The following is a 12,133-nucleotide window of genomic DNA, read 5'->3' as shown; positions in this document are numbered from 1 at the left end:
GCGCGACACGAAACGCAGTCAATGCTCGTGCAAGTGTTCATGGGGATGCTACTAAAGAATAAGAATATGTCTTAAGCATGAAAGTCACACAATAAAAAAAATGCAACTGAAAAAAATACAATTCATAAAACAGATAGAAGGTTGTTAAAATTCGACATGGTATAGAATAGATGATGCTTTATGATTATCAAGGTAAATCGAACTTGTTTAATAATGTCGATTCTTCGTCATAAAGTCCAACTCTAATATATACTGCTATCAGAAAGTATTAACATCTTAAGTAATAAGCGTTTCTCCTTTTTTGTGTTTTTAATAAAACAATAAGTACCTTATCACTAATTTCATTAAATAAATTACACTTTGTTAAACTGTTAATTGATTCTGATCCCATTGTCTGTGAGTCATGATTTAAAAGCCTTTATTTCCTGCAGGAAAAGGGGGAGGGGTTCATTTGCTGATTTCCAGAGCTCGCTATGTCTGTATTGAGGAAAAGCACTGATTCATTGCATTGTGAGGCTGCACCAACACAGTGGACAGATGATATTGCAACCACTAGATGGCAGCATTGACAGAATGCTTAGCGTTGGCGTCCGAAGCGTTACAGTGGAATGACTAATTGCAAAATGGCAGTACAACTGAATATGTAGGCAGGGTATAATAATAACAAGTGGGATTTAATCAAATCCTAGAGCAGCAGAGGACGGTTGGCGTCCATCCACTCCTCCCTCTAAACATCCTACGTCAAACACGCTCTTTTAAAAATTCAACACAGTTTTTGCCAATTGACAAACACTTCCTACCTGAATGACCTACATTATATATTGTGTGAGCTACGACGACGAGCCACTAGCTAACAGTGAAGTTAAGTTTAACATGAGCTAACTGAGCTCATTGCCCAAACTAACATGTAGTGGAGTCATTCACAGAAATATATTAACATTTTACAAAAAGGAAAGAGACAAGGATTTAGAAAAATACTTAAGACGAATATGAAAATGTTGAACATATATTTGGTATAAACCAAATCAGAACTGAAACAGAAAATAATTGAACCGCTCAAAAAGATCATAAAATAAGATTAGATAGAACTTTATTGATCCCAATTTGGGAATTGTTTGTGTTGCAGCAGCATAAAAAGACAAGAAATAAACAAGAAAGTAGAAAATATACATTGAATTTACAAATGAACAATAACAAGACATAAAGCAAGGTATTATATTTACATATGTATGTGACATACATCAGGAACATGTTTTACTAAGTGCACAATTCTGTAATCCTTCAGCCTTTAAACACTGCATAGAGAATGTCCTTGTCAACATGTGCAGGGCCATAAATAAAGCAGGACTGCTTAAATTGAATAAACTGCACAGGGTAATTTACCTTGCTCCAGGTCACTTTAATTGTGGGGTCCTGGTTTCCTTGACAGGAGATGAGCAGAGTCCGGCCCACCTCCTGTCTGTACTCCTTCTCTGGGGTGACGCTGAATGATGGGGGGTCCTTTGAATTTCCAGAAAAACATAGCAGAGAATCAAGGAGATTGCAGCAAAAGAAACAATGGGATTTTAAAATACTGGATTATCCCCGCTTTGGACGAGATTATCTCAATAACAAAAGGATTAGCAGCACAATTAACTCGCCTAATAGTGGGAAACATTGTAGGGAGTGTGAGTTGACTTCTATTAATGCCAGGGGGGCTCACGCATCCAAGTGAAAGGTCAACAACATTTCGTCAGAGTTAAGTTTTTAATTCTGTGTGACGGGTTCATGTGTGGCTAATTAACATGTGCATACACTGGAGTAAATGGACAGTTTAGCAGAACTAAAAGGACATATTTGGTTGCAGTTTCTGAGCTTGATGCGTCACATTATGAATTTTAAATGTAGTTATTATCCATTGAGTTAGAGCACACTTACTTGTAGTATTACATCCACTGGCTCAGATGCACCCATAGTGCCATAGCTGTTGAATGGGGTGCAGGTGTACACACCTGCTGTATCGTCATTGACTGTGGTCATGAGCAAAGAGCCCAATGGTGTCAAGGTCCATCCTGGATACTGAGAGAAATGTACAAGGCTCACAGGACATAAAAAAGACGAGCTAGCACACACAAACAGACACTTGAATGATACATGGCAGCCGTACATGAGCAGAGAGCTTAAACAGCCAAAAGGCAGGAAATCTCGTACGCATGAGCTCCTCAGCTGCGCCTGAAGGATTTACAGAAGAATTCGTGATATCTGCCGTCCTGAAGTGGTTAAGTACTTAATGCCAAACGGGCAGATTATTTCCAAACTTCTCCTAAATGTTGCATTATATAAAATATAAAATGAATGAAAACAGCTTTTGATATCTAAAGAACATGAAGGAGATAAAACGGTCTTCTGTTCAAAACAAATGCTTTTTTTGGCAAGGGGCATCCACAAAGCCCTGGCAGCACATCACTCCCACCCTCATCCACCTCCACTGGTTGCCGGTCAAGTTCCGCATAACTTACAAAGTCCTCCTCCTGACCTACAAGTCCCTCCATGCCCTTGCCCCCCAGTACCTATCGGACATCCTTCACCCGCATGCCCCACTCTGGCCTGCTTACCACCCCCCGCACCAAACTGCGAACCTTCGGGGACAGAGCCTTCAGCGTGGCAGCCCCCACCCTCTGGAACGCTCTCCCTGCGGAGATCCGCAACATCCCCACACTGGACGCCTTCAAAAGGGCCCTCAAGTCCCATCTGTTCATCAAGGCTTTCGGCCCTTAAATCTATCTGTTGTTTTGTCTGTCTGACCTTTGTTTTGTTTTGTTTGTGCTTGCCCTATTCCTGTAAAGCGACCTTGGGTCCCTTGAAAGGCGCTATAGAAATCCCAGTTATTATTATTATTATTATTATTATTATGATTTATTTGACTTCTGTACAATAACACTTATTTTTGCAACCATTGGAGTCGCCCCCTGCTGGTCATTAGAAATAACGAAGGCTTAAAGCATTACCACAATAGGCGCTTTGACACCCGAGTACTTTTCCCAGGAATAGTTCTGATAGTTCCTGGGATTTTGCATTCACACCAAAGATATCTGGAACTAGAACTTTTTTTCGGGAACCTTTTCCCCCCTTTTCAGTCCCTGCTAGAGAGGTGGTACTTTCATGGGGAGGAAAGGTTCCAATTTCTGATTGGCTGGGCGAATTGCAAACCACACGCCGTAAAACTCTGAGAAGTGTTGTGAAGCCGCCATTTTATTTGCTCGCATTAGCATTATTAGCATTAGCCCAGCGCACCAACGGAGAGAGAATAACTTATGGCAACACAACAGAAAACATGGGAGCGGTGGAGTGATGAGGAGGTGTCGGCGTTCTGGCGATTTACTCGGAAAGCTTCAGTAGAAGCTGCTTGGAGTCCCAGCAGCTTCTACTGAAGCCAGTCCCCAACTCCGGGGACTTCCGGCCGGGGACTTCGGGTGGCAGTATTACGCCATGAAGTTGTTTACGGCCTGCCAGTAAACCCAAAGCAGAAGAAGAAGAAGTGACGTCAGCGTAATCCTCCCTCAGGGACTTATTCCGGTGTGAATGCGATCTACAAGATAGTTCCGGAACTAAAGATTTCCGGGGAACTAAGTTCCGGGAACTATTCCTGGGGAAATTACTGTGGTGTGAACGCGCCTAATGACTTCATGGCCCTAAAGTGGTACTTCATGCCAAATGGGCAAATCATTTATATCTTCTATTAAATTGTACATGCTCTGCTTTTGCAAGATGAGGTAAGATAAAGTGGTCTTCTGTTCGTATTAAAAGAAAAAAATCTTATGGACATTTCCTTTGAGGTGGATCCCTCAGTTCTTAATATAAATTCTCTGGAGAGCTTCGAAAATCCCTTTTTGATGCATTTGCATTATAAGCCATTACATTTTTTAGTCATTTTTCCCCAATAAGCCGCACCAGAAGGCTCGTGTTGTGCTATGAATGCAAAAGGTTCACTCTCACTTTAATGAAGTCAAAACTGCCAGCATCCTTCCCAGAATGAGGCTGTGAGAAAGTATTAGTGTGTGTATGAGAGCTTGTGACGTCCAGTGTGGAATTGCAATAATTGGAAGAATAACAGCCTGACTCCTCCCGCGCATCAGGGAGCACTACAGGAATATATCACATTTCCTGTGGCGCTGCTCATCCAACGACATGTCCATCGCAATGACACCAAAGTGTCGAGGTAGGGGGGGGCAAATGCAGCATGTGGAGGGGAGGAGTGGTTGGATGGAAAAAAGGGGTTTAAAAGCTGGCACCCTGTGATAATATTTTTAAACAAAAGTAAGTTTAAATATGGATTTGCGATCTGAAATGCTGAGGTTAAAAGATCCTGTGGTGCACTACTGAGGAGTACCCCAGCCTCTCATCTACAAAGGTTCCTATCCTGTACGCATCCATCAGAAGAAGCAGAAGATTGAAATGGAAGTGGGGGAAAGAGAAACGTGAGAGCAAGGGGCAGTAAGGAGTTCCTTGGGGATTGCTTCAAAAGCTTTTAAGATTGCACATCCCTGTCCTTAAGGAATGACTGTCCAATTGAAAGCATATTTCCAATAGTGGACACTGAAAATGTCCGACTTAAAACGAAAAAAATGTCTTCGCCCTGCAGTAGCAAGAATAAAGTTGCCCTTCTGCTGGTAAGAAAACTTGAGTTGGCCGATTGTTAGAAAAGCTTTTCATGATGAGCTGCTGACAGCGGCTCATAGATGTCCACAGTCAGCAGCGGGGCCTGACATTTCTCTGCTAAAAGAAGATGAATGATTCATCCTGTAATGTTTGCAGCATCAGGGATCAATAAACGGAGCGATGTTGACCGGACAAGGGACAGTAAAGGTCGGTCACTGTTATGGCAGCGCTTCTCAATCCAAAATGATCATTTTTATTACCAAGGACAGGTCGAGTGGTTCTCCATCTTTGGTCCAATCCACACGAAGCAGAGGAGGCTGAGCGGCCGATGGACAGGCAACCGTTCCCTTCATACCTGTCGGGAGGTACGATTTCTGGGGCATCGGAAGAGCCTGGGCTGGATCTGAGCAGAGGAAAGACATTTGAATACATCTGTAATTTATACGTACATCGTTTTGTTATGAATTGCTGCCAATTGAGAGGACAAAGCTATTTTACACTGTGTTAAAGTGGGCTCAATAAAACGAGTTCTACTCTGGTTAGAAAACTGTTGGAGGAACACTCTGCTTCAGTTTTATCCGCTTTACAAACCAGGTGTTTCAAGTGTGGTAAATCTATGGGACAGTTACCGTGACGTCAGCTTTAATGCATTTGAGAAAATAGTTAGAAAATTGGCTCTGAATATTATCAGAGATGATCCTCAGCCAGCATATTGCCTCTCAGAGGAAATGCCATCTGAAAGGGAGTTAAAAACAACCCTGGACTTTAAATTGTACATTTTAAGTCCCCTCTGCATTCATTTATAGAAATGTATTGCCGTGGCAACAAAGTTAACTCAAGTTTAAGAGCAACTTACCAAGAGCTCTACAGGCTAACAATACACAGGTAGTATATAATTATTAGGTACAATATATATATATATATAAATAAAATCTTTTGCTGAAAAGTAATTAGAAAAATATACCATTCATGTTTTATTCGTAATAACCACTTTGGTTGCAAGTGATTTGTTGAGACTCTTGAGGAATAGAAAAAAGAAAAAGGAAGTATTTGATGTATTACGAGGGTCATGACTGCAGACTACAGACAGAAACGTACGCTTCACGGTGAGGTTGGCGGAGGCGGTGGGGGGGTTCAGCAGGCCATTGCTCGGCATGCAGGTGTAGTTCCCAGAATCCTCAGGGATGAGACTGGAGATGAGCAGAGTCCCGTCTACCATGATCTTCACCCGCGACTTCAGAGACCTTGAGAATAGAAAACAGATGGAACTTCATCGATATGTAAAAAAAAACAGCTGCTGGTGAATAACAGTGAGAGGCAATTCAGCTCCTCCACTCCAGTCAAGGCAAACACTGTCGGTGAGCATCAACAGTGTGGGAGTGTTTTTTTTCTCTTCTTCCTGTGAGTTATTCACCACTGTGTGCAGATGGAGGTTAAGGAAAATTCATTTCATTTCAGTTAGTGGGTAGAAGAGGGCCCACTCATTTTATATATTCTTACATTTACAGAGAAACATGGAGTACTGTACCAGGCTGCAACAACTTGCTGATCATATGTGGGACGCCTCACAGTCACACATTGTGGCACACTACCAAACAGGTCAAATGACTCATCTACTTTTACTGACACCGATAATTCCCCAGACTACTGTTTTTCTCACTTCACATAACGGTAACCTATTTAGCTTCCCTTTAGAATATTTTTATATTACCAGTGAAAAAAAGGACATATGTTAACGAGTCGCTTGCAATGACAAACAAACCAAAAATGATCACCAATAGTTCTAGGCCCTTTGGTCAATACTGATGTCCTTTTGTTGTTCTGTTTATGCTTTTATGTTTCATGTGGAACTACTTGAACAGGTCTCCCTTGGAAAAGAGATCAATGATCTCAATGGGATTTTATCTGTATAAATAAAGGTTTGAAATGAAATGAAATCTCAACAACCATTACACACACTGTCATGGTGTGAATTTGACTGTATTATAACTTTGGTGACTTTCCATCTAGGGCTGCCGTCATAAAGTAAGAGTGACTTGTCTTATAGTGTAGCCAAATATCTACAAAACAAATGACATTAATTATTTGGCTGACTGTGCTAATTAGGTAATGTTGGCATGCTGACACGCTGAACTAGGATGGTTATTGTATATGTCACATCTGCGTTAGTGTGTTAGCATGCTGACATTAGCATTTAGCTAAAAGCACTATTTTTCCTACAGACATCAATCCAGTTATCAGGACTGTCAATTTAACTAAGTAGTCATCTAACGTTATTAAACTATCGGGGTTGCATGACTGACTTCAACACTACTAACTACAGGTGGACACGTGTTTGCCGTGAAGACGTTTAAGAGTCTCATTTAGCCACTTGTTAGCAACCAACACTTTTAAGACACGTTAAAGCTTCCAGTTCACAAGTAGAGTTTTTACGGATGTAATGTATGTCCTAGAACAAAATGTTCAAAAGTCTTGTAATTGGTTTGCCACGAACCCTATTTCAGGCATCAAACCAAAAGCCCATTCAAATATTCATTGACTTGAACCAGAAGGGCTCAAATGGAAGCTAATGTATTGGTTAAAGGACTCATTCCTGCATTAATCCAAAACCTAAATGATGCTAATAAATCAACTCAATTCAAAAGTTGAAACAGCTAACTCACTGAATTCTGTTTGAGGGTTTATGTTGTTTCCATCATTCATATTTGATCAAATGGAATCCCTGAGTCGTTAAATATACAGAAAAGAAAAATGAAATATTCAGCGATTATGACAACATAAATTGCTTAATCTTGAACACAGTAATGCAAATTTTTAAACCAGCTTTTATAGTCAGCTATAGCCAAAAAATACGCCCTTTAAGTCATGACTGTTAACAACTGCTATATGTTCCCTTTACACTGGCGGATCCTTACTGACATATGATGGCAGCAGGTTCCATCTGCAGTCTCTAACTGCGGTGATGTTTATGCAATGTCAAGCCACAATCAGGCACAGCAGATCTGCTGGCGGATATTTAAAGCAACCAGCAACAGCCAAAATAATCCCAGAACCCCCTGGTTATGTGAACATCAAGCGTTCCCTTCATAACCTATTCCAAACAGGTTGCACATCAACAGGCCTGTTGGAGATTGCAGCAATTAAAACATTTCCCATGAATCTACAATAAAATGGTGAATAACTTTACTCTCGAATAATTCACTTTTGCTGAGCCCACTTCAGGCCCTGGTGTGCCTCAGGTACTCCAAGGCTACAAAATTGCCAAAAAGTGTGTTTGGCAAGCTCTCAAAGAACTTGGCAGCTCCTGATTGCATTCTGGGTGTGATGCTAGGTCAACAAAAATAAGGCCTGTGGTGTCCTCTTGTGCACACAGAGCAGCAACTGAACATCGATTTGTGGAGGGAGAGAGAAAAAACAACTCTGTGGAGAGAAAGTACTGATAGTTGGAGGGACATCTGAAGCATGACTCAGATATATTATCAAAATCCACAGTCATCAGCACTTGGATACATGTTTTAGAAGAGTGTTACAGACCTGTACTGTATATACTCGCCCATATGGATAATATTGTCTATCCTGATGTAACATTATTACAAAACCAGCTTAATCTCCGTCAGCAACATTAATATGCGCGTCCACGGCATATATTGCACGAATAGGTATCCAGGAAAGCCCAAGGTATCCGTTATAAATTAGTTTTCCACAGCAGTAGAAAATGGACATGAGGCGAGAGAGGGCGTGAAATGTGTCAATTGCTCAAGTCTCACGGTTAATGCATGAGTGCTGGCAGCCCTGTGAAAGAAGCAGGAGGTGTGTGACTTACGGTGAATAATGCACACACTGCAGGTGCTGCTGGGATTGTATTTAATCTGAGCTGTATTTTATGCGATTTCATGAGACAAAGAAGAGAAATGTGATTAATTGAAATTGAATGTGGTTGAAGTTTCGCCATCCTCACCTTTTCCTGGTTATATTTGCATGTTTCTTATCGAAATAAAAGCTCACTTAAGAAGATTTTAGTTAATTTTCTGTAGATTGATTTATCATGAAATAACACCGGTATAAATGTCAGGCATGGTCTTTCCTTATGTGTTAAAAAACATTATTTGTTACACTTTAGACATAAGCATAAAGTATATTCCACAAATATTCCCTCTTTCTATGATGATTTACTTTTCATAACAAACTCTTCCTGTGCCAAGCTTCAAACACTAACCCCCATGAAACTCAGATATCCTTATAAAGCTGTGAGTAATTGTAGAAAAAAGAACATTTTACAAAAGAGCTTGTTATCCCGCTAACTCAAAGCAGATCAGAATAATCCTTGTGCAGTACTCAGCTGTTAACAGCATTATACGTTCAGCTCCAAAAAGCCTCTCAGAAACTTTTCTCCTTGTCAAAATCAGCTGGAGTATTAACCCGAGTGTAACTTGGATGAATTAGTATGTGTGATGGAGAAATGTTGAGGAGGGGAAGTAATGCAAATGAAGCCCTCCACCTGCTCGACTGACCCGAAACCAGCCACAGCTTTTTAAGAGTGTTCAATCGTCTGGTGGATGAATCCTGAACCGCTCTCCACTCACTCTCGCTGCCACTGAGCACTGCTATTGTCAAACCTCTTCACCAGAGAACATCATGCAGTGCTTCCACAGTTTCAGGCAAGCTACATCCTTTGTTTTTACAGTAACATGATGGACGTTAAATATGATGTGTGTTACGTACATTTGTTGGCAAATGCTGTATCCTGTTGTCTTCATTAAGTCTGCAGTCATTAGTTATTTTGGCCATTTAGGTTTTTATGGGAGAAAATGCTTTGAAGGCAGACACCCTCCCCACAATTAAGAGAAGGCATAAGACTTTCCTTCAGAATCAGAAACAGGTTTATTACCAGGTAGGTTTATACGAGGAATTTGACTTGACGTCATGGTGCGTACATACAAATAAAACATGAATTAAAACACAGGTAGGGAACTAGAAAAAATATTAAAAACAATACAAAATATAATACAAATATAGTAAAATATTTACATTGCAATGGAATGGAATGAAAAAAGGAATAAAATATGAATACAAATCGGCAGTAATAAAAAATATAAAGCTTAAAGTTAGGGCTGGCTATACAGTGTAGGCTTAGATTACGGCTTTCAACTTTAATAATATTAATACGCGTTATTTATATAGGACTTTTCAAGCATCGGGTGCAAAGTACTTTAACAAGGTTCACATCACAATTTAAAAGTAAACACAACCAGAGATTTACATAAGGCAAAAAACACATGACTTTTATGGTTATTTGGGTGAAGGTTCAGTCAAAAACTATATTATGATCTGTGATGATGAGAGCACTGAGACTGAATCTCATGTTCCAAGGATTCAAAAAAATATAATTGGTTTAATATTATTATAAATAAATTGAAAGTTATATTTTTGAAACAATTTAATAAAAAATGGAGTAAGTAAAAAAGCCAAAGGATTTTGCACTTAAAAAGAATAGGAAATGGATTAAAATACAGAATACAATCAGTAAAGTACTTCAGACAACTACAAGTAGAAATTGGAATATTTGTATTTCAAAATTGATGAATTGATTTTCAAGGGCTGTACATTTTTCCCTGGACCTTTGGGGGACCAAGGGGTTTATAATATCCACTTCTGTCTAAATAAAGCTAATAATCATTGTGTTTGTGTTTGCTTAGCACGATCCCTTCACATAGGAAACATGTACTCTATAGTCAGTCAGCGACAGTATAGTGCAGCGTCCATGTTTTCTACAGTAGCCCAGAAGGGACAGACTAAAGGGAGGAGGGCTGAAAATGAATGCAGGAAATCTGTGCATTAGTGAAAGAGAAGCAGAGCAAATCAAAGCACTAACAGGGGCTATTTTAGTGCGTGGGCAGGGTTATAAGGAGAAAATCTGAACATGAAGTGGAAAAAAGCTCTATAGATTTGATGATAAATCCTACCACCTATGGTACTTTCAAGCAAAAACACTGATAATCACAACAAGGAAAAAACCGTACCTCACTACGAAAAAGCCACTTTTCTGATCCACCAACAAAACATCTCTACATGTATGTTCTCGTTTGTATTGTCGAACACCTCGGATGTGCCTGTAAAAAGTACATTGCACATTGTACTTGCTCTTTGAATAAATACGCACCACTCCATATATTCACTGAGAGCTTTCTTTGGCACTGCTGTGTTATTTTACATTTGCTGCCTTTTGTTGTGATTTAAGTTCAAGCTAAAAATATGTATTTTAACAACAAATCCTCTGACCACATTACCCCCATCCTCATCCAACTGCCACTGGCTTCCTGTTCAATCCCAGATCAACTCCAAAAACCTCCTGCTCACCTAAAAGACCTCCACAACCTGCCCCCCCACCTATCTGGCTGACCTGCTTCAGGAGTGCACCACACCACCATCTTTGAATGTTTAAACAGCATTGTGTCTGGTGTTGTATTATACAATCCATTGCTTAAACCAGCGGTTCCCAACCTTTTCCAACTCAGGGCCCACTTAAGAATCACATTTTCGCGGCCCACATTCAACCATTAACAATACGGAGGCTAAATAAGGTTCTCAGAGTACTTTTTATTTTAATTAGAAGAGGAGCTGGCTATCAGTAACAAACAGACATTTGTATTACAAGGTTTAGTTGAATACTTGATTCTGAACATGTGACACGTTGTTAATCCAGTAGTACAGCCCGCTGTCAAGGACAGCTAAACTAACTAAAAGTTGAAATTAGCCTACTCACCATCAAGTGTCTACTTTGTATCCTCCATGATTGCCTATTAGTGTTTTTTTTAATCATGTTCTGTTGCTTTTGAGAAGAAGAAATTGAGCCTTTATTTATCGCTCGAAATTCAGTTCTCAGGCGCGAGGGAGCAGTTGGGGGTTCGGTGCCTTGCTCAAAGACACCTTGGCAGGGCCCTGGAGGCAAACTTGCACCTCTCCAGCTACCAGTCCGCACAGATCATTGTAGCATCCCATAATCCCCTCTATTTCAGCCATGTTTCTAAAGTGCTGATTCTCTGTCTGTTACTTTAGATGAAAATAAGGAGCCCCTCCCCACGCCCCTCTGAGAGACATTTGGTTAAGAAGAACACAATGGTGCTCTAGGAGGAGATGCAGGTGAGAAGGTGGCGGGGGGGGGGGGTTACCTCAATAATAATAATAAATTATATTTCTATAGCGCTTTTCTTGAACCCAAAGACGCTTTACATTTGGGAGGGAGGGTATACAAACAAAACAAAAAAGAAACAAAGAAACAACGAAACAAAACAGAAAAGCAGTCAGGAGAAAGTTGGTTGAGAGGGGGGGGGCTTATGGATATACAGAGTTGAAGAGGTGGGTTTTGAGGCGGGACTGGAACAGGGTGAGGGACGCAGGTCTTGGGGGAGGGAGTTCCTTGGTTGGTGATTGGCTAATGGTTACACAAGCCAAATCGTTATGACATAAAGTGGCCAAAAATCTGATCAGCTCATTT

The 12,133-nt window shown here is 40.4% G+C and overlaps 1 protein-coding gene across 1 annotated transcript in view; it reads right to left on the bottom strand.

Moving 5' to 3' along the window:
• The window catches only part of igsf9a (immunoglobulin superfamily, member 9a), a 67,249-nt gene that overhangs the window by 22,168 nt on the left and 32,948 nt on the right, over positions 1 to 12,133 (bottom strand). The window contains 4 exon segments of the mRNA XM_034095361.2: positions 1,384 to 1,500; positions 1,918 to 2,058; positions 4,899 to 5,041; positions 5,737 to 5,882. Coding sequence (XP_033951252.1) covers positions 1,384 to 1,500; positions 1,918 to 2,058; positions 4,899 to 5,041; positions 5,737 to 5,882 — 547 coding nt within the window.

Source organism: Pseudochaenichthys georgianus, chromosome 12 (assembly GCF_902827115.2).
Source record: "Pseudochaenichthys georgianus chromosome 12, fPseGeo1.2, whole genome shotgun sequence".
Taxonomy (NCBI): Eukaryota; Metazoa; Chordata; class Actinopteri; order Perciformes; family Channichthyidae; genus Pseudochaenichthys; species Pseudochaenichthys georgianus.
Note: the sequence above shows the minus strand (reverse complement) of the source record. Positions and strands in the feature narration are given on the sequence as shown.